Below are 24,525 nucleotides of genomic sequence, written 5' to 3'. Positions count from 1 at the left end.
ATAAGAGAGATATCGACTCCTTTCTTTCGAAGGCATTATCACATCATCAAAAAAATCATCACTAGTACGTAGTAAAAGGATGATTGAGAGCAATCATGGTATACTTCTTATATTTTATATAAAATAATAAAATATTGATAAATATCTTATCTATATAGCCCAAAATCCCACCTATGAAAATGATGTATTTAGAATGTACTGTACATGAAAATTAGTTTCAAATATTCAACTGCCAAAACAAAACAAAATGTATTGGGAACTAATCAATTTTGAACAATCATAAACAAATACTTGCTACTTCTTCTTAATTTAGAGAATAGAAAATGTAAGGTAGATGCAGTAAATATGCCCATGTTAAGCAGAAACCTTGATACAAATTAGAAAAAAGTAAATATGTACATTGATATTTTATAGAAAGTGTACCCTCAGTTATGGACATTTGTTCTATATTCTTTCATTATATCGATTTCTTCAATACTTATCATTCAGTGCGTATTACCTGCCCTGTCGTTAATATGCCCATTGGAGGTGTGTAATATGCCCATTGGAGGTGTGTAATATGCCCAGGGCATGTTCATGATATAAAGAGTGTATTTGGTGATAAACATAAATCTTTCGTTCATTGAATATATTTCAAAAAACAAATTTATGATGAAAAAACTAATGGACTAAAATAAATAATATTTCTGAAGAACTAAATATAAATTTTCATTCGTGAGTAAACACGCTCTGAAAAAATAAGTGAAATATATCATAACCAAACAAAAAAGATACCTATACAGTGACAAAATTACAGCAATCTGAATAGACAAAATTGATTTTATCATTCTTGGTGAGCCCTATGCATATCTTTTTTAACTTCGTCTTGGCAAGCTTTGTGTACCGTGATTCTTTGTGCCTAATTTTTTCTCCCAGATCTTCGTTCTTTGAATCAATTTTTTCTATTCTGGTGACTTTTATTGGTGCTTTGATAACTTACAACTCTTTCGGTAGAAAAACTGCTTTCTTTACAATAAGGGCTTTACTGCTTAAACATTTTTTATTGGTTTTGGGTTATCCTTATAGGGTGTCTCCAACATTTTGGTAAAACTAACGTTCAGGAAGCTTTCATCTTGATCACTACTTGTCTTCATGCTATTGCTTTCTATTCCAAGTTGGACTTCTGAGTATTTATCTTCATTTCCATTATTCAGCTTTCTCTGAATGTTTTCTGCGTCAATATTTGAATTTCTTATCCTTTTTTTCGATGTTCGTCTTCTTAGCCTTTTCATCCGATTTTCTCTTCGTCTTCCGAGGAAAAGGTTTCTGTTAAAGTCTCGCCTGTATAAAGAAATGTCGTCATCTGCAGATGAAGAGCTACAAGATGACGACCATTTCTGCTTAATGTGTCGTTTCGATTCAAATTTATGGCAACCAGAAATCTGCGATATGTTTTTCTTTGATTGACAACTAAAAGGCCAGGTTGAGGTGTGGTCTCTCTTCCAAACACTTGTTTTTCTTCTACTCTGTTATTTTTTTCGATATTAGTGTAATATTCAAGATTCCTTTCTGTGAAAACACTAGGCGCAAAAGCTACTTCTGCAATAGCATTTGGATTATGCGGATAGATACCCGTTGAAGAGAAACCTGATATTATATTTTGTAGGGTTACTGCTTAATCCCAAACGAAGGAGAATAGCTCCCCAAACTTTTGTTTAGTTATAGCTCGGTCTTTGTGACGAGTCTAATACAAAAGAATCTGTTCATCCCAATGATGCTCGAATGATTTGGAAGGTACAAAAGATTGATGCCACACGAGTCTGCAGTTTCCACTATATATGGATCTAAATGGCAAGATGCAGAATGGAAAATTAAAAGGCATTTTCCTGGAAATTTAGATTTTCAAAAATGCTTTATGCATTCGTTGAATGTCTCAATGGTCATGCTTGCTTTCTTGGTCATGGTGACCATAGTTCCCAGTGGTAAGTTATCACGCCACTCTTGTTTCATTCTTTAACCTTTAAATAAAACTGCTGAGGGAATTCTTTTTTTGCCACAAGCAACGACATGGACATTATCGGCGTGTTCTAGTGCCACTAAGTGGACCCTTTTCGCACTCTTTTTAGCTAAAATCGTTTGCTGGTGATGTACAGTTAACCTACATCCCTTTTCATTCATATTGTATATTCTTTCAGGTTTATCCATTAAGTCCAATTCTAGAAGCACTGTTTTAAGTTTTTCAAAATAATCAGAAACAATATATTTATTGAGCTTCTGTGCTCTACCAGGGTTCATATTTTGAGCTCGTCTAAGAGAAATTTCTGAGTATCTATTTAAGAATGCTTTCAACCATTGACGGCCAACAAGACGCTTTTCTTGTGAGAACAGGTTACGAAACACCCTTTCGTTAACAATAATTATATACAGATCTTCAAAGCATTCGTTTCGTTAGAGGGTAACCTACTTCTGCCAGCCTGATTATTCGGGTCGACAATTCTGATTCTTGCTCTTTATTAAGAATAATTTTTTGGCCCAATGGCTGTTTACCGTGAATATTTTGATTAATATAACGATTAAGAGTCCTGTGAGGTATTTTATACTGCAGTTTTTCGACCCTCCGTTTTCTACTGCCATTAAGGCCAATTTAAGGTCATCTTCTGTCCACTGGGAACGAATTATTTTGTTTGATAAGGTGACATCTTTCAAGACAATAAGCTGGAATAGAAATAAACACTTAATTAATAACCGGAGATAATTTGCCCATATGGGCTTATTGACTCCCTATATCAGTTGGCATATTAACAACATAGAGATTTAATACTTTTTTCAAGTATTTTGGGTTAATTTGGAAAGATTTTTATTTGAGTTTATTATTAAAAGACCCATTTTATGATGTTATGCTTACAATTATTGTAAACAAACACACGAAATTTACAATCTATTTAAGCACGTGAAATTGTTTTTTTAACGGTGCCGATTACATGTGAACCACGTATAACCTCTCGGCAGACTGAAGAGCACCAACTGATTTTCCTTGTAGCACTGGGGGCATAAATTCAACATATTACTCGCCCTCTATTAGCATAAAAGCTAAACTATTCAAAATAGGCATATTAACAGCATGGGCATATTCCCCTCACCTACTTTATTGGAGTGCCTTGAATTTTGAGATAACCAAACAGAAGAGCTCAAATTCTTGAAACGCGTTATATTATTGTGATAAATTGTAAATTTTTAATATCAATATTTTCTAGACAGCAGAAGTCGCAATCCTCTACTATTTTTGCAAAAAATTTCAATATTTATAGGTTAAGATAGAAATATATGTGAGGACCTAGTGTGTTCTTGTGCCTATTCCAAGATTTCTGTGATGAGATTTGAGGTTTTAATATCAATATTTAGAAGTGTAGCATTCTTGATTTCCCATATAAATTACAGAGAATTTTTTTTAATTTCAAAGCATTTCAACGAATTATTTTGTAGTAAAAAGAAATGTATATATATATATTTTGTAGGAAATTAAACGGCCTACAAAAAAAGTCTAAAACAATTTTTTGTCTTAAAAACATAAAACAACACAAGAAGAACTTATATAGGACGATTCGAATGAAAGCGTTAAAACTAATTTTAATGTAGTCGGAAGTACTGTAAAGATTTTTGATGCGATTATGTTTATTATTTAATTATTTGTTATTTGAAATCAGTTTCTAATACTCTCATTCGAATCGTGCTATATAACAGAAGTTTTTCTCTACAAATTTTGGAAAAATAAGTAAAATCACGAAAATGTTATTTTATGCTTTTAAGACATTTTTCGTAGAGAACCATAATAGATTGTGAGAGTCATCATATATTAAATCAGGTTGAACTTTAACTACGAATTACTGTTAACCGAGTTGACTTATCGATAAATTATTTCAGATTTGTTTTGTAGGTCGTTTAATTTCCTACAAAAATATCTATTTCCTTTTTCTACACAATAATTTGTTGGAATACATTGAAATTCCAAAAAAAGAAGATTCTTCTGTAATGGGAAATAAAAAATCACGATGCGGTATCTCTAAATATTGACATTAAGAGATCATTTTGAACGGTATTATTTGAACGTAGTAACTAAAAAAATTAGTTTTTTTTATAGTTTTTAAAAGATAGATAAATTTTGACGTTTCGACTTTTCTTTGAGTCTTTATTATATATATATATATATATATATATATATATATATATATATATATATATATATATATATATATATATTATTTATTTATTTTCTTATTTCTTGGACCTTTTATATATGTTTATTAGAACTCTTCTGTTTCAAAATTAGTTTTTTTGTATAATATATATAATGTTTCTAAAAGTTCTGTTTTAAAATTAGTTTTTCTTTATATTTTTTGTGAAGATTGATAAAAAATTGACGTTTCGACTTAATTTTGGTATTTATCAAAATATGATATTGACTTATAGATATCAGGTTTATGCAGTTTGCATCTGATTGCAAAATAAAAAGTTGTTCTTCCCAAGATCTAATTAGATCATTGTTTTGTTTATGATAAGAATTCGTAGGGTCTTGTGCAATTTCTTTGTAAGTTGTCTGATCGTTTAATAATTTTATCATTTTATTATTATAATCTGGTTTCATAATAATAGTTTTATTAAATTTATCTGCTTTCAAAATTTTGATATTTTTCTTTTGATATTGCTGTTTTTCAATTTATTTTGAAAATTAGTGATAATATTACAAGTATCACATCTTAGTCTATTTTGAATTTCTTTACTTAGATGATTGGTGTTGCATTCAATAATACATAAGATATTTGTCACAGGTAATTTTTTACCACTAGAAATATTTTGTGCAAAATTGGTATCTGTCTACCAGATGAAGTGAAAAAGTTCCATCTTCAGGTCCTAATTTTGCACAAAATATTTCTAGTGACAACCAATTACCTTTGAGAAATATCTTCTGTAAAATTGAATTCAAAACCAATCACCTAAATAACGAAATTCTAAATAAAATAAGATCTGATACTTGATATTATCTTAATTTAAAAAATAAAACCAAAGAATATATCAATCAAAACACAGATCTCCAAATTTTGAAAGCAGAAAAATATAATGAAATTGTTATTATGAAATCAGAAGATTATGATTATAAAACGATTACATTATTAAACGATCAGACAACTTACAAAAAAATTAAACAAGACTTTACGAATTCTTTTCTTGGGAAGAATAACTTTTTATTTCGCCATCAGATGCAAAAAATTGAAAATACACAATGGCTTACTCCCTAAAATATATGTTTTACCAATGCTGCACTAATATGATATTAGTATAATCCATAAAGGACATAATACTCTATCTAAACATTCCACTAATATAAAATCTAAAACATCAAAAAACAAAAGAAGTAATATTATACATCTAGTGCCTTGTACTAATTGTCTACATGAGGCAGTCCTCTCAGTATTCAGAAAATAGACCTGAAGGTCATCAATACGAATAAAAAGTAAAACTTCATTAACGAAACATGAAATATCAAAAAAAACATAAATTCAATTATAAAGACTCAAAAATTCTTTGAACGGAATTTAATATACGAAAAAGAGAATTTTTAGTAATGGTTCAGTAATAGGAAGGAAAAAGCTATGAATGATGAAAAAGACCTAAATAATTTAAGTAAAATTTATAGCTCTATTTTGTAAATTCTAATAAAACTACAAATAATTGAGTTGATAACTGCTACATATTCGAAGTCGATTTTATCCTTATTTTGATATTCATGATGAAGGTGATCTATAGATCAATATAAGTAAGCAAATTGTCAGTGTCAATATCATATTTTGATAAAGAATTAAAGAAAAGTCGAAACGTCAAAATTTACCTTCCTTTTAAAAACTACCAAAAAAAAACTAATTTTAAAACAGAAGAGACCTAAAATCAAGAACATTTAGATGCATTAATATATCAAAAGGTTTAAGAAATAAGAAATTGAAGAAATTTATATATATATATATATATATATATATATATATATATATATATATATATATATATTTATTATGTGATTATGTGTTTTATGTGAGGATTGAAAATGAGCACAAATAAAAAAAGACAAAATTTGAATACAAGAATGTTATTTCTCCCACTAAAACCATCGCCTTCTCATATTTTACAATCATAAATGCAATAAAACAAGAATAAATTAACTTCAAAAGTTATTCCTGTATGGGAGCATCGGTCTGACAGGTACAGCTTGTGTATTACGTCTCATAATGGTTGATTTTCAATTGATACTATTTATTGATGGAATTTGGATACGTCTAAATTGATAACCTAATAAAATTGCCGAAAATTTTATGTTCTTGTTTGGAATGTTTTAATGCACCCACCGTATTGCCCGATATTGCACCGCCTAACTATTGTTTCGGTGTTTACAAACCTTTCATGATAGATAAACAATAAAGTGAACGTCGGAATAATTGCAAAAGACGACAACAATGGCAAAAATTAAGTTAGATCGGGAAACACTTTAGGTGTTCCAAAATGATTTTAATACAGTAATTTTTTATCAAATTAAAATATAAACTTATTTGCTGTATCTAATGATTTCGTTGAAATGTTTAGAAATTTGTTCCATTCGGCTTGTTACGTTCTTTGAACATTGAAACATTTTGAATATTCTTTTGTTCACGTATTGTAACACAGTAGTCACTTCGAATTTATTTATTCTAACGTTCGAGTTTTTGAAGGAATTAATTTTTTATCGATGTCCCACATTCGAGAAATTAAATCAAGGTAAATTTTAGTAAATTTATGGTGATATCACTCTTTATATCCGCTATTCTACAGCTTCCAGGTTGGAGTTTGAACCAAAAGCGGTGCACCATTACAACTCCGGCCAACATATGGAAATCCAGTTGAGGGCTGCAACCATCCCTGATTTCCATAGATAAGTTCCAGTCTTATCTTTAATGTATAGATAAATCTGAGTTGTTTTTAATTTATTACTGGTTTTTATTCGTTGTGCTCTTTTGAATACGCAGTTAATACGAATTTATAATTTTTTTCAATAAATTTATTTGTTGCTGAAACGTTTTTTTATTGTCACAGCAATAAAGATTAATTTGGATAATCGTGTCCGGTGATAGTTTTAGTATAATTTTCTTTATAAATTCAATTCAATAAGGCGTTTCCAGCTTTTCCGCATTTTTTATTCATTTTTAACGTCGTTCGTTAAAAAGCTGGTGGCGTCTAATTTAATATTAATGGTTCACCCCATCTGAGTACCAGATATTTAAATACTTTAACTCAGGCCGAACACCACTTTCTGAGGAAGAGTCTCTTGTAGGGGAAGAGAGGTTATAGTTATTTTTGGTTGATATTCGATTTGTATAGAAAGATTGCATTCATACATTTTAACACCTAATACTAATTGTGCACATATTAAATTGATCTTCAAGATGTTTCGGTAACAGCACTCCCAGTATCCTCTAACGGTGTAACTCCGAACATACATCCAATAGGAGAATAATAAGGTGTGAAAATCGAAGGATACTGCTGACTGACTGTAGCGGGAGCGAAATAATGTGCAGGAAATAGACCTTGTCGTTGCGCCATCTTTAAACGCGTAGTCAATTGTTTTTTCCATTTTGTCCGTCTATTTTGAAACCATGTTTTTATTTGTACTTCAGTAAGGTTGAGAGCTTTACTAAGTTCCATCCTTTTGCTAACGCTTAGATATTTGTCGATTTTAAATTCGGTTTCTAATCGCTCGAGTTGTTTAGCGCTGTAGGCTTGTCGAGGTTTCCTGTCCAAACCAGGTTTTCGTGACCGTCTGTTTGAAGGCTTTGGAGCTGCAAAAAAAATTGATTAGTAACAAAGACGTGGATTGGAAAAAATATATTGCCAATGAAATGTGTTTTTGAGATTTATATATTACGTCAAAAAGCTGCGATATTATTTTTATTTTATGCAGTGAATAAATTTTTACGGAACATTGGAATATCAATGTAATATCACAATCACAAAAACAAATTTGTTTCTATCTACAAGTGTGAATTTACATAGAGCAGAGAGCATCGCCATATGTTATAATTAACTTAATGGTTTCTATTTTGCTTTTCCCTTGTACTTAATCGGAGAGTAGTAATGTTTGAGTGGAGCTGGATTTTGATTTTCGTTATTTGAAGTTGGGACCTATAATCTGAGCAACTGTAATTCTATACAATATATTTAAAATATGAGAAAGTACAAATATCAAAATGGTATCTGAAGGCCACTTATACTAACCCATATTAAGTTGTTTATTTATGCTTGAGCAAATGGTTATTCCAGTAATCTAGCGCGATCCACTATTAGTCAAATTATTAAAAACTTTGAGACAAGTGGTTGCATTTGAATAATTGGAAACGCAAAATAATCACGGAAGAAGCCAAACAATTGAATTCGACAATTAGACAAAAAATGTATTTTCTACAGCTTTTGAAGTCTTCGTTCGAGTAAAAAAGTGATAACTGCTTCGCTAACCGCATGGCTAAAACTCCCGAAATTCATGAAACATCGACTGTATTCACCAGATCTGGCCCAAAGCGACTTTTTACTTTTCCGAACTTTAAAATTTCACTTTTAAGATATTTAAGATATTTTTTAAGAGGACGTTATTGTACAAGTGAATACGTATTTTGAGAAGACGGTCAACAATAAGTTGACAGGGTTGAAAAGGTTGGAGCAGACTATGTTCAAATATGAATCTGATTATGGGAAAAATATCTTGTTACTTTGTTAGGTCTGGAACTTTTGAGACAACCCTCGTTAGACCGGAGATACAATGTTGTTGACATAGGTCTTAATATGATTATAATTTTGTCTGCAAATCAATGTGAAGAAATCACATTGGATGTGATACTATATATACTCGGTGGAGCACGTTAATAAAGAAGAGTTACATTTATATTTTCTTCAATTATAAGAACAGGTCATTGGAATAAATACTACATAATTCTTTACTATTCGTTATATCTATTATTACGAGGATGGCTCAGAAGTACCTGGCCAACAGAGAAAATACAAATAATTTGAGAAAAAAATATATTTATTTTTCAAGGTTCTCTAATTATTAATAATAAAATAATTTTGGTCAATGCAATAACGGATGTGCGAGTTAGTGGATTGTCGTTATAAAACAACACTTGTTCTTAGCCAAATGCCGCCGTTTTTGCTTGATTTCTCGCTCAAACGCTGCAATAAGTTCGCATGTTGCTCATCGTTGATAGTTTTTTCTAAAGATAGTCATTTCATTCATAGTTATAAAACGGCGTAAAAAATGTGTGTAACATTGCCTGTCACTCGCTCTTCACGACGCTATTTCCGTTCCATTGTGAGCAAACGCGGCACCCATCTTGCGTACAGCTTTGCGATATTGGTCTTCGCAGTTCGTATGGCCTCGTTTAAATTCTACTACCCAATATTATACCGACTGTTGATACCGAAAGAGCAGTCTCAGTTAGAGTAGAATCTAGTTCAGCAAAGAAGAGTATTGTATAACAGAAATGATGCACATGTTTCTCCATGTTTACAAATTCGTCGGAAATGTTAACTATTGATTCACTATTCATTGACCAAATAAATACTAAACAACGTAGCGTCACCAAACATATACTGTATAAATTGTGTCCTTTGTAATACAGTGGTATTTTTCAATGAACTGCCGCCATCTCTAGGTCGGTCCAGGTACTTCTGAGACCATCGTCCGTACAAAATCGCAAATATTTTTGTGTTACCATAAAATTGTATTCTTGTTATGAGATTTATGAAAAAATCAAAAAAATTATACTTTAAAACAAGCAGTAAACGATACCTAACCTGTCTGATTTTATAATATTTCTTAGACCACCCAATAGTACTTTTAAATAGTGTAGATTATTGCAGTGTGGTGTCAAAATGTTGTTTAAATAAAACTACCATAACGTCTTGACCACTTCTTTTGGAATTTGATGGTGTGTCAACCGTTGACGCAAATTAAAAAAATAAACACATTTAATAGTTGCCTTTGTCTCCAATTAGCAACTTCAAATAAAATAGCTTTGTATTTGCCAGACAATTATCGTTTATTGTTAATTGACTCTGACGGTTGTTGGATTCATTTTGTATAAATACCTATTGGTTCATATAATGGCTCAATAACTATCTATTAAAAATGAAAATGTCCAGTATCGGATGCACGGTAGGCTTAACCTAAATTTGAACGTAAAAATTTACGTTACCAGTACACCAGATTAGAATAAGCCAAAAGGAAAAGACAAAATAAAACTAGGAGGATTCATAGAAAAGCAGGTTAAAACTTTTAAATACGTTGGCATAACATTAACAAAATATAGAAGCCTGGATAAACGAGAAAACCAGAGTCAACTGAAGGATTATTTAACGCAATTAAGAGATATTTTCCAGCCAAAAAGGAAATACCGAAACAAATGAATAAAGAAATATATAAAAAAGTAGCCATATCTATATTGACATATTTATCAGATACAAGGACACACATAGAAATAAAGAAGCAAAATATGAAGTGAAGAACTGAGATTTCTACGAAAAATGGAGATACACCAATATACGACAAAATAAGGAATAACATTATGAGCGGAAACATTAGCTTATAACTAGTTAAAATTTTACAAGAACAACTTAGAATGTTTGCCAAGTCATGAGAATAAGAGAAGAATGATTAATACGGAAGGTGTATGAAGGAAGAAGGGGAGCCAGAGAGAAAAATAAAGATGGCAGGGGATAGAAAGAGGATTAAGATGGCAGGAAATAGAACAAAAGCCATAGAATAGGCAAAAAAATAAACAACCAGGGAGAAAAGGAGTCCACGTTGTGACTCAACTTCCACTGCACACTAAAAAATTGACTTTTAATTTGATCCTCTTAGTTTCTTCTATGCATAGTTTTAATTTTCTCTACTTATAGAATATAGATAATGATATAGTTAATATTTATAAGGTCACTAAAATCTCAACTAATCACGGTAGTATAATATCCATGAAAGTAAGATAATGTAAAATATTAAAAATCAATTGACTATAACGTTAACTGTAATTTGGTTCTTTCATAATATATTGATCTTACTTTGAATAATTTTTCTCTACTGGTAGTTCGTTCTAAGAATCACTGACACATAAAACAACGTCAAAGGTCATCAATTATTACTGTTATGACTTGATTATTTTTGTAACGTTTTGGTTTGGAAGTGTTCAGAATAAACAAATTGCTAATAGTTTTTTTTTACTTTGTACAGCATACGCCACAATATACTGAAAATACTGAAGTATATTACTTATTATTATTTTTATCCAACGGATTTTGTAGAATAATATTTGTTATGTCTAAATCAAGAAAGCCGTTTAATATAACCTATAGACTGAATGTCTTTTGTCTGAGATCTACACATCATACAAGAAATCTGATTTCTTGTAATACATACCCAAAAATTGTTAATAATAATAAGCCCTGCCATTTATATTAGGGTTGTAATTTGGATTTCAACTTGAGTTTGGTACGGAAATCCACCGATTTGAACAAAGCCTAATCGACTCGACGGTTCACATTTCGACGATAGAAATTAAAAATGAAAAATTTTTCCAGTAATAGGCTGGTTGACAAAATTTGAAAATTGGTTTAAAACTATAGCTTAGCATCTATTTCACCCTAAAAATATATTATTTTAAGAAAAATAGGTTTTTTTCGTTAGTATTTTGAGTTTCTTGAAATAAATTTGAAATTGACCGTGAAAAAGGCCAAGACTGTCATGGCGTCTTGAATGACATCACACCTCGCGAAACAGCTGTGTTTGTTTATGACAGTCAATTGTGTTTTTCAATAAATAATGAATTCCTCGTATTATAAATGCTGTATAGTGCTCCAATGTGAATGTACAACGATAAAAACGGCAGACAAATTATTCCAAACAATAAAGAAATAAGATGAAAGTGGTTAAAAATGGCAAGGAGGCAAGATGCTCTCACTTTATCAACTAATTCCACAAATTATTTCTGTGAAGATCATTTTTATGTAAGTATCAAACAAAACTTGATGTATCTATAAATGTATAGTAAAATAATGAATTTTGAAAAATCTACCCTAATATACCACACATAACATATAAAATGTTATGACTTAATTAAGTGAAAGTTATTGAAACTTTGTATTCGCTAATCTCAAAATCAGTTATGTATTTCCATTCCACAGTGGATAAATGCGACTCTCTGACTGCTAACTCCTAATTAAATGATACTTTGTTTATTCTTCACATGATACTTATATATAAGTTTTAATACTGCGGACTTCCGATTAACAAAAATAGATGTTTATTTTTGAGCACACACATTATTGCAGTTTGTTTTGTTAAATCCTGATTCCATGGCAAATTATACCTGTCTTTCAGGATTAAACTAAAAACGAATTTTATTAATTTAACAATAATTGCTGAAAACTCTCGCGTTTCGCGAGGTGTGACGTCACGCTTTTCTTATTGGTGTTTAATGTCTCATTTTGTCGATTTTATTTTCCAAAACTATTATTAATCTTTTATTATTTTTGTAGAAAAGTTGTTCCTTTATTTACTACTTATCATGGTTAATCATTAGAAACTCAAAGTCATCCGATTTATTCTTAGTGGAAACAAGCCTATTGTACGTCAAATAGCAATCATGTCAGTAACAGTGGCCCGCAATTCAGTATAGTACTTATATTAGGGCGCATATCGTAAAATTTATTGTAGTATGTATTAAATTAGTTTATTATTTGACGTTTTAGAAAGAATGGTTTTTCAATGAAAAAGTTACTTAACTGTGAAAAAATAGTTTATATTTCAACATTTTTTATATTAAATTCTACACACTTAATTCAGTTTCTAATTTATTTCAAAATTCAAAAAATAGTTTTATTCGGTTCAGCTTATTTTTCTGTGACAATAAAGGAAGAATGGATAGATCACTGTCGTAGTGTATTCTTTATCAAAAGCAGTCGCGTATTTCTAAGTTCAACATCAAAATGTATCAACAAATCAGCATACTGTTGGCCAGTTAACTTCACTACCACCTTTTTAAGTAATAAAATAAGAATATACGGAGCTCCTAAAATGGTTTATATGGTTTATACGTTTTTAGGGAATTATATTCATATCCATTGCTTAAACTGTATTTTTGACTAATTTCAATCCCTGAAAAATCACTCTTCCAGCAAACTATGCTTCTATTTTGTAATATAATTTGTATTAGATAAGGGACAGGTAATTAACTCCATTATCACCCCAATATCTACACATCTGGTTTTTTCTTCCTGAAATGTTTAGATTTAGTAGTATAAATTTAATAGTTGCCTTTGGTTCACGCTGCAATATTTATTTTTAATTTTAACAGACGAACACGCTAAGTACAAATAACCAGTTATTTCCAATTCCTTCCTTTATTTTTTTAAATAAAATAATAGGATTTTTATATTTGATATTTGAACTAGTTTTTTGTTCCAATATAGAATTAAAAAAAAAGAATTAAAATTGTATACCTTGACAATAAAAAAATGAATTATAAAATATAATTAGGGAGCGATGGTCAGGTGGCTCGACCGACACCTGACCATCAGCTACTCCATTAAATTCTGCACGCCATTCAGCCATTTGCAGAATTTCCTCTTTGTTATCTTATACTTCGTTTGTTCTCGGCTATTATGAACAACAATTTTCCTCTATTATGTTATTAATTACAATACTACAGCGTTTTGTTCAGCTAAGGGGGTTTTAAATGATAAAATCTCGTTAATAAATGATTATATCAAAGAGGTATGAGGAGTTAGTTTGGGTCATTCGTTTATTGTCACAATTATAATTGAAAATATAGGTAACAGAATTAATCAATGTGATTTGTGTAATTTGAATTGATAATTGGAATTGTACATTATGTGAATTATTAACTTAATTTTGGTAATAATCATCTGAGCTTTTCGGTTTTGCTCTGTTGAGAAATGTATATATATGATTTCATAACGATATTCTTTCCAATGTATTCATATACCAAATTCTGACTATATTTTGAGATACTTTTGTTCAAACAATTTCAAATTTAGACAGAATTTGTGAAAAATAAAGTGACTCTTATTTGAGGATAGAAACTTACATATAATGGAAATACTATTGGATGCTCGATGAACAAAAATTATGGAACAAAGCGCCCACGCTTTTTCCAGAATATTAGTATTATTCATCCATTATTGTTTTAAGCTTTTTTAAAATAATTATTTTTAACTTTCTAATTTAATGTATTTTAAAAGTGTGTTTTCTAGTTAGTATAGTTTTCAAAACTTTATTTTTCACTTTTTAGCTTCATATGCTACAAAAGCTGTTTTTTGGTTTATTAATCTACATCCATTTTCCACTTTTCAGCTCAATTTATTGTCAAAAATAGAATTTTTCTTAAAGTTCTAGTCATTATTATGATAAATCGTCAACAGGAGGAAGAGGAGCATGAATAAACAAATCTATCGAACATCATAATATGGTTTAAGGTGTTCTAAAGTAATACTGATACAGGTAGTATAGTAAATCTTTATCAAAGGGCGGACAGTTGTAAAATGTGTTTCGATATAAAGAGAATATTTCCAGTGATAATTTTTAAAAGAAATTTGCCAAAAAAAAAGGATTTGGGGATTTGAACCCTCAGCCGGGTTCAAATTATGGTGCGAAGATTCACGCCTTAGCTCGTTCGGCTAACGAACGCAATGAAATTGGTTGTATATACTAACAGTAATAAGCCACAAAGGAGTTACAAACAAACAAGCTCAAAAACCTACATAGAGATAAAGCAAATATAAACATTTTATAAACTTGTGCAAAAATACTATTTCTTAGAAATTATTTGAATAGCATTTTCGCTGATAATATACCAGAGTTATAGTTTAGGCTGTACAAAACATAAGTCTGTATTTTATATTATATATGCCACATATGATTATTTTCATCGCATTTGAGGTTGATGTTTAGTCGGTTTGTACGCAGGTAAACTAACATTTTGGAAAAAAGTCAAGAAAATAGTAGAGAAAAGAGCATTGGATGCAAGTAAAATCTCGATTGCGTGATGAAGGTGAAACCAATTGGTCTAGATAGAGGGTAAAACTCTCTATTCTACCGAGAAGTATGAAAGGTGCAAATAAAATGTTAGAAGGTAAATTAAGTAAGCTTCCATCCTTATCTGAAAAAAGATAAAGAGAATTATAGAAAAGATACTTGTTAATTAAAATATCATAATTAACACTATCGAAAGCTATAGAAAAATCACAAAAAGTTGTTGCAGTGGAGTCATGGCTATTTAGACTAAAGTAGACATTATTTAGGAGAGAGAATATAGATTCATTTGTGCATTTGTTACCCAAATTGATGGGTAAGTATTTTATATTTAAACGGAAATAATAAAAGCATCTTTTTGACCAATCTTTCTATGATCTTAGATAACATGGGAAGGTGTGCAATTGGGCAATAATTCGATGCTTGATTTTTATCTCCTTTATGCAGAGGTATAATATTCCAACTACGGCAATTTTCAAATTAAACGTTAATTGACGTGGTAAGGTGATTTAATGTGCAATCGGACTGACTCGAAAACATTTTTAATGTTATTCCATCAGTTCCAGATGAGTGTTTATTTTTGTTATCATTAATTGTACTGCGAAGCTCTGTTAAAAGTAAGGGCATGGAGAATAAACTGGGTAAGTTAGCATTAGCATCAGAGAAATATGAAAGCGGTTTATGAGTAGGAGTTATAGAATTTGATAAATTAGATACATTCACAAAGTATTAAGGTTATCAGGTGAAGTACAGATTGTGCTCGATAAAGAAGCCTTGTTTCTTAGATCATTCATAATGTACCATGTTTCTTTGAAAGAGAATTGGCTAGTCTCTCATTATATTAAATATCATTGACAGTTTTCATTGTCTTATAATAAATTTTTCTGTATAGTTTCACGTAATTTTTGAAGAAGACACTGTCCGAGAATTTCCTTAGATCGCATGTTTTTTTGCAGATATACGTAAACCTTTAGTGAACCTCAGTTTATTTTGATTATGTTCAATACGCCTTAGGAAAAAAGATGTGGATGTCAGACTAGTTAGTGTTTTTGTTAATCTAGAAAATTCGAAGTTCACATCACCAGAGAGCATTTTCCAGTCAGTTTTTTGACAAATGTTCTTGACAAGGTTTTGAAAAATTTTTTTTCGAAAAGATACGCCATAATTTGCGAGAAGTATTGTTAGTACTGGAATTTACCAAAAATGTTGTTAATACTTCTTCATGATCGGAGAGACCTGAATTAGTACAGTCTGTGATATCTGGAGCATATGATAACACAACATAATATATAGTACTAGAACTGGTCTAAGTTATTCTGGTTGGTGCCGTTATATGCATGACCATACCAAAAGAATCAAAAATTGACTGAAGACATTCTTGACCAGCACACACACTGGAATAATCAATATTGAGATCGCCACATAGAATTATTTTGCTTTTTAGAGGTAAGGTCTACAGTAAGGTCAGGTTTGTGACAGAAAGTATGCACGTCAGCGTCAGGTGTTCTGTAAATTCAAACAATAAAGAGGTGAGAAGTGTTGTGGTAGACAATAGAAAATTCGAATACTTTCTCGGATATTAAATCATTTAACTGTGTTATTCCGGAAAAGTCGTTTTTTGTGGACATGATCATAGTACCGCCATGAAATAAATCAGTTCTATTGAATCTGGCTACTGTGGTAGAGTTTTTGACAAAAACTACAGCTCATTATTATTAAACCAATACTCAGTGATGGCAACAATTTTTGAAAAATTAAGCTCCTCCATTAAAAGGTACAGTTCATCTGTTTTGTGTCTATTAATAAGAAACAGGTCGAACATGCTATCGTTCAGCCTTTCAGAGAGGGCTTGCTTCTCTGATCGCGTCATTTTAACTAAAATTGAAGAATGTTACATGATATTTAGAGTGTATAATAGTGATAAAGATCAAATTAAACAATCAGAAATCTCTACAACTGCTGTCAAAAATCAGGATCATTTTATTTATAATTAAATCAATCATCAAAATAATTTTTTTTTATTTGGTCTATTCACTATTATTTGCTTATTGCATAAGAATTAAGAAAGTATTGTAATGTAACATTGAACGCTCCTCTCATTTTTATGACTTTCGTCATATCTTTTCACTTGTCACTGGTTATGTATTTTATTTGTTCGAAATTGTGATACTATGATGTCAACTAGGTATTTTATTTGTAAATCCCTTTTAAGGTATAATTACGTACAAATACTCCTTTAAACTTTGCTTCTGTTTGATGTTTCAATAATTAGCAGTTCTATATTATACCAAACACCTGTTTTCAAATCTCTAAGAAGTAAAACTAAACAAATAGTGATCATTGATGGACAAAAGTAAAATTATAGGGGTTATGAATATTGTAGTAATTTGTTCTTCAAATTCCTTATTTTGAGTAGGTTTATGAATTCAGTATTGCAAGACATATCACATAAAGGAAAAAGTGATATTTGTATGAGAAATATATTGTTCTATCTTATTAGGTCTATAGAAAGGATAATAATTAACAGAAGTTGCTAATATGAAATGACTTAATGCAATTCATTCTTTAATTATTGAGAAGAATGTGAAATTTGATTGTATTGAACGGTCCAGAGAAATCTAGGAATCATGGGTAGTACATACAAAAAGTTATAGCCAATAATATATTTAAAATTTAGGAAAAATATATTAGTATGAAAATTAGTCCTCAACAAGGATATAGTAGATTACTGAATTTTCAGTTACTTTGAAGTGTTTGAAATAGATTTATCAAAAAGTTTATAGAATCATTCCCCAGCTATGAGAGTATATTTTATTCAAAATATTCTTTGAATGTTTTGGCCATTACTAACATTTACAGGGTGATTGAAGGTAAGAGATGATAATTACAGCTTTGAAAAAGCCTGACTCTCTGAAGAATGCTTTCACTATTTTCCGATTTTTCTATAGTTTAATTTCTCTTAATTCAATAGGTATAAATAATAAATTTTTCGAAAAAACTCTCTAGAATTGAAGTTAATAATTTTTTTCAACATTTTTACAGTAATCATAGCAGAGAAAAATTTTAAAGGATCACTTCTGTGGGAAATTGAAAGACCTATAACTTTCATAGGAACTTTTTTTTTCTATGAGCGGATGATTCTTGACAAATCCATTTCGACACCTCAAAATGACTTATATTGACATTTCAGAAACTTACCCAGAACAGGCATTTGAGGACCTATGTTCTGGGACTATATAGTGAAAAGGGTACTTCAAATTCAACGAAAGATGGTTATGTATGAAGGCCCTATTACTTATTTTGTTTGGAGGACATGCACAAAAAATAAATACTAAATAATCACATATCTAGGATTCTAATAATCTTGGTTAGAAATAAAATAGGATAAGATAATAGTAGGATGGTAGAAAAATTATAAAATTTTATTATCTACGTGTCCAAAAACCAGTATTTGAAGGAAATAGGAGTATAGTTATACGGAAATAATCAAGAAAACGCACCGAGGGTCGTTGTTTTACTGACCATAATCGAGTACAACCTCACACAAATCTTGTTTTTTTTTTGTTCGAATCTAGCAAAAAAGTTTTTTTTTTCTATTTTTATATTACGACCAGGTATCTTTGCGACTATTCTTGTAAGCAGTACGGTAAGATCCAAATAATACAATTTGGCCTGAACAGTTAGATAATATGAAATATGAAACAGTACTGATCTGTACTGTTCTTACAGTTTCTTATTTTGTCACTGAAAACAATTTAAGTCTACGTACTGTACTATCAAGTTCATATGAATACAGAGAGAATAAAGAGAATGAGAGAATTGCATATAAGCCAAACGGCAGGAACCCCTAGGCCGTTATCGTAAACTTACTGGTATGAACGTGATGCGAAGAAATAAGTACAGCAGTTTTTGTTTCAATTAAGTGTAGCAGAAAAGCAATGAATCCAATTTTATGAGAAATTTAGAAAAACCTCAAATGAAGATTATAATTTATTGAAGGAAGTGTAAAACAGTGAATGTTTATCCCCTACATGTCTGTTGTTGTGAGAAGACGTCGTACATGATTTCCGCCGCGTTGCCTTTTCACGTCAAAAATAGATGTTGGTATATAAAAAATCAGTAAAATGATTCGACATGACCGGTATTTAAGTATTTGTTCGATTACGGAAACTCGGGTAATTGATGAAAAAAGTTTTAATTTGCAGAAATTGTGTGCACCATTTATGTCTAATATTCTCAGGTTTGAAGAAGAAGCTGTCATAATGTTTCTACGGATATTTCAACTACCAATAACAATTGCCTAAACCTATCGGAAAGGATACTAGCATGTAACGAATCCTGATGTTCTATTATTGATTCCACAAACGAACCGCCAATCCATGCAATGGAATAGCCCATCTTCACCGAGAACTAAAAAGTAGTAAGAGCATACTTAAGTTTGAAGGAATGATGATTGTTTTTGCTTCGATATTCATCAGATTTTTTAACTTTACTGGATTTCCGAACAACAAAATTTTAATTAACAATACTACCATCGCGATCTCGCTTAACTCCAAGGAAGAATTAATGTAAAACGACCCGACCTGTGGTAGGACAAGTAATATATTTCCAATATTGCCAGTGAAGGGGTTTCTAACCATGTTTAGCATTTCAGTATTAAACAATTCTCCTTTTTTACCATTTTTGATCCTATTTCAGTAACTGACACCTTCATTAGTAGTAAGATTTTAGTCCGCTTAAACTCTGAAACAGAAAGCAGCAGGCACAGTGAAAAAGCTGATAGAGGAAGTCACTACTCCTATGTTTAAAACAATGGAAGGTTCGCATGGCGCATTGTAGGAGTAAAACAGATGTATATATTGATGTGTCTCGTTATTTAATATTCAATAACCACACATCTTATATAAAGATAAGTCGATTACCAAAAATGTTTGATAAGCCACTGACTTTAAAAATTTTTTATTTGTTGAAGTAGTCAATAGTTTGTTTAAAACGTACCCAAGACACTTTTATAGTTCCCAGCTAGCTATTTTCTTAGAAACTCTATGTGTGTTTTGTAGGAAGGATATTTGTTTTTTACGCAAAATAGGTGGTCTTAAGTGTACATTTCTATTTCATACATTTATTTGTATAACGTGCTAAATGTTTTAAAGAATTTAACCGTACTTTTTAATATCAAATAGCTTGAATTGAAAATAGTTCGTTCGACCGATGATGATATAAATTTAAATTTGAGTTCCATTTAAGAGTGAAAATTATCATTATTTTTGATAGTGGACCTGTGAAAGCCAAGAAAGTATTTCTCGCCTCGAATCCAATAAAAGAGACAATATTTCGGAATTAAGATTTCTTTCTAATATATCAAAAATTTCGAGTTTCAGCATTTTTTTGTGGTGAAATGTTATTGATAAAAATAGTTGTTTTCAGCATCGGTCAAACTTTTTAATTCATACAGATTCTGTAATAACTTACAATACGAGGGTAATTCTGAAACTAAGGTCTGTTTACATTTTCCTTTTTTCTTTCTCCAAAAAGCTTTTTTTAAATTCCTTATATGTGTCTATACTTTTCCACATAGTTTTTATATTTTCTAAAACATTCTTCTGTGAGGTAAGCGACTTCCGGTTATAAGGATAATTAGTTTTGACCTGCTTCTTTTACCTCGTTATCAGTGGCAAAGCGCCTGCCGCCGAGAATCTCTTTTCGGGTACAGAAAAAGTGGAAATCATTCAGAGGCAAATCTAGACTGAACAGTAGGTGGATAGTCTATTCCTATTGAAAAGATCTGATAATATTTTGGACCTGAATAGCAGAACGGGGTATGGTCTTGGTATAGATCAACAAAGCTCCAGTTGTCTTTATTCAGTTAGGGAAGCCCAATAAGCGACACATATATTGTTGTTCTATTGCGCAAACTAGAGTAACTAGACCACATATCCATTTTAAAGCACAGTCGAGTTTGCCTGCTGGATCTTGACTTTGACTGCTGAGTTTGTGTGACTATTCCAATATCTGACGTTTGAGTATAGTATTTTATGACAAAGAAACTTCTTTTGTTCTGTGGTAATCTTTTCTAAAAATTGAATACCTTTTTTTATAATATTTAGTCAAAAATCAACAGCACAAGTTGTTACTTTCAATTTGTGTTCCACAGCGAGCAACGCGCAGACAATATGCCAAATTTCGGAAATAATATTGTGGAATTATATGCGGAAATTCCAATACTATAGTTATTGTTAATTGCCGGCAAATACTCGATATTGACTGATAGTCGAGCTAAATTCGGTTGATAATTTTCAACATTTTCCCGTCTGTCCTTGCAAGCTCCCACTGACTTAAGCATTCTACTGCTATTCTTCACATTTTGACCATCAACGTGGCTTATCTGTCTATGGATTTTTGCTGCCGAAACGTTTTTTGCTGTTAAAAATCACTGTCGATTGTATTGAATATTTTTAATTTACACTGTATTTGATACACTGCAACAAAATTAATGCAAATATCCTCGTTTGACGAACATGGTATACCGGGAACTGGTATATGTTCAATGTTGTTTGTTTTCAATTCAGTGGAATAGTTTTTATAATCATCACACTTATTGTACTTGGCAATGTTTCTCTATCTGTGTTTGGGTTCTAATAGCATTGCTTTTTGAGCTGATAACTTTCACGAATTGTATGCTACGTATTATTGTTATCTGTGCTTCAAAAAACGCTGAAATTTATTGCCATTATTACTCTAGCGGTGACCAATGGGATACAGTACCATCGAAGTTCATGTGTAGTTAAGAAAAGTCAAAAATCGAGACCTATAGAAAAATTATCGAGACTATCACAGCACATTTCGTATTGTCTTATTCGAATACTATCAGAGACATTTCCATGCACCAAAATGTTAATATTCACTAATAGAAATCTAATAATTGAGGTTATACTTAAAAATTTGATTTTTTGTGAAGATTTTTAAAAGATCCAACACATATTTTCTCTATAACATAGCGGTTTGGAAGTATAATTAATATTAAAAGATCTTTGCAAATTTTTCAAGATGTACATTTATTCTATACTTGTTCTCGTTGTCAATGCTTTTAGAAACTTAAAATTTCTGTAGCAAATTTTCTCAACTATATAAAATTAACTTTTTTACTCGTGGTTTTACTCAAATTTGTTCAAAATATTCCAAAAAGGTCTTACCTTGTAACCCAAATAAATGACTAGTAGATTTGCCATCTGGTGTTCCTAACCAATTGGTATAAATAAGTGATGGTTGTGGAACAGTATGCTGTAACTGATAATGAACGAATGATGACTCTGAAGAGCAGCTTGGTGATATTTTTGGAGAATGGTATTCCCTAACTCCTGGATCAGGTGGAACAGAATCAGTTCTGTCATGTTTCTGAAGATCAATAATTGATTGGTATAAAAGACCTAAAAATACAACAAACTACTTAGTAAAGTTTCTAGTTGACATGCTAAAATGAATATATCTAGCTATTCCAATAATTTTGAATTATCTAAGAAATAGAAGTATTAAAAGGTTAAGTACTGAATTTATTCACTCGAAAGTAATTCATATTCTTCACTTGCTGTGAGGCTAAGAAAATATAATATTCTAGGCAAAATTTGCTTGTGAAGTAAAATGTTACTTTTCTCTTCTCACATAAATCGTTTTAAAAAGCATTGGGAAATATTTTAGGAGATAGGATCAAATAGAAACGAAAAAGGGTATTTTAAAGAATGACTGGTAGAAAGAGAGAAGTTCAGAGTACGATCTTGCTATTTGAGTGAGAAATTTTTACACGATAGGTATCAAAAAGTTGATTGTGCATGAGGATCGTCTATCGCTTATAAAATAATATCATTGACTGTTATTCTATGCCTTGCGGTGTATTTACCTAGGTCTCTGATCTGAGATCTTTCGTTGCCTGGATTCCAATCCATTATTTTTCATTATTCATTATTTTCAGACAGTATTCATTTTCTCTCTCATTCGAGACACTTTATCTATACTGCGCATGCTTGAGAATGCACAAAACTGAGCTGAAATCTCGGAGGATAGAGAAATCGTTGTCATTCTGTCTTTCTTCGTCGGAACAGCTTCCACTTATAGACACTGTTCATATAGGAGTATTATTATTATATGAAGGAAGCTACGTTTGTCTACGTTTGTCTAATAGATCATGAAGTTATACCAAATAAATGCGATTTTTTATTGAATCAAATTGACTTTATTGAATTTAATTAAAAACGTGCTTTAGAGAAAAAATCAGGTACAATAGACTTGGGTGTTTCATTCGAGTCGCTTTGATTTTGGCGCTATTGACTGGCAAAACGAAATATCACTGTTTTTTATGTCAATATGACAGCTATTCTATTCTATTCTATTCAAAACAAGTTTTTAAACTAAAAAAATCCAAGTATTTCACGTGTTATAAGGTTTATAAAACTAAATATTGATATTGACATAAAAATATTGAGGTGATAGAAAAGTTTTCAGCTTTGTAACACAACAAAGTATTTGCGCTACAATTTTTCTCGTTACTTTTGTTATTTGTATATATTTTCTATTATTTAAGTTAAAATCAATCGGGAATTAAAATGAAAATTAAAATGTGCCCACTAAAATTTACAGAAGCTACACATTTCCAATATGTTATTAATCCTACAACTTAGAACAAGTTATCCATCATTATAAACTAAATATTATTAGAAATAGTGAATTACAGATGATATTGAGCAATCTAACCTGTATTTCTTGACGCAGGAATAGGAGTCGGCTTAAAACATTTAACTTTTGTCACTGAACACTTTTGTTTATCATTATAATCTTCTTTCTCATCACAACTGTCTTTATTTTTTTTAATCCCCAAAATACTATCAATAGAGAACTTATTACTACTATCAACAACATCACTTATAGACCTATGTTCATCACAGTTTGTAGAAACGATATCAACACTCCCATCATCATCAAAATCAGTATCATCAGTGACATCAGAAGGTACATCTTCTTGTATTCTCTCCATGTTGAAGTGTTAGAAATGTGAGTGTGGTATTTGATGAGATTATAGTATTATTGTGGTCCATTAGAGATGATCTGACACTTTTTAGCAACGCCCATTTCTCCCCTCTTTCACTTATATCCGACGTCTCTCGCTCGAGATTGGCACTTCGCGTGTTTGTGCGCCTCTAAAATCCATCTTCACACCTTTTCACTTCCTTTTATGCGTTTACCACCCTTATAATAGGTGCGAATTTCTGTAAGCATCGTTAATCATCTAGAGTTTGTGATAGGATGTATTTGATTTTTGGTTGGATGTTACATTTCAAGTGAATTAGAAAGTAGAATATTACATTTATAATAAATTTAATTTGGTTATGAATTAGTTAACAACTTTATATTCGAAATCATAGTGTGGTGGGTATTATAAT

At 30.7% G+C, this 24,525-nt stretch overlaps 1 protein-coding gene across 1 annotated transcript; it reads right to left on the bottom strand.

The window, feature by feature from the left end:
• Positions 1 to 6,131: 6,131 nt before the first annotated feature.
• On the bottom strand, positions 6,132 to 24,179 carry LOC130897988 (homeobox protein engrailed-1a-like). Its single transcript, XM_057806996.1, has 3 exons — positions 23,840 to 24,179; positions 22,288 to 22,521; positions 6,132 to 7,835 (listed from the first exon to the last, which is right to left on the bottom strand). Exons 1-3 carry the CDS (start codon positions 24,117 to 24,119, stop codon positions 7,438 to 7,440), a joined length of 912 nt encoding a protein of 303 aa, XP_057662979.1. The 5' UTR covers positions 24,120 to 24,179; the 3' UTR covers positions 6,132 to 7,437.
• Between the last annotated feature and the right edge of the window lie 346 nt (positions 24,180 to 24,525).

Source organism: Diorhabda carinulata, chromosome 9 (assembly GCF_026250575.1).
Source record: "Diorhabda carinulata isolate Delta chromosome 9, icDioCari1.1, whole genome shotgun sequence".
Classification (NCBI taxonomy): Eukaryota; Metazoa; Arthropoda; class Insecta; order Coleoptera; family Chrysomelidae; genus Diorhabda; species Diorhabda carinulata.
The sequence above is the reverse complement of the archived record's forward strand: the minus strand, read 5'-3'. Positions and strand labels throughout refer to the sequence as shown.

Coding starts and splice junctions, on each gene's coding strand:
- LOC130897988 (XM_057806996.1), bottom strand. CDS start 24,119: ATGGAGAGAATACAAGAAGATGTACCTTCTGATGTCACTGATGATACT. Junction 22,522..23,839: donor TCCTGCGTCAAGAAATACAG/GTTAGATTGCTC, acceptor TTGTATTTTTAG/GTCTTTTATACCAATCAATT. Junction 7,836..22,287: donor TCATTTATTTGGGTTACAAG/GTAAGACCTTTT, acceptor TTTTTTTTGCAG/CTCCAAAGCCTTCAAACAGA.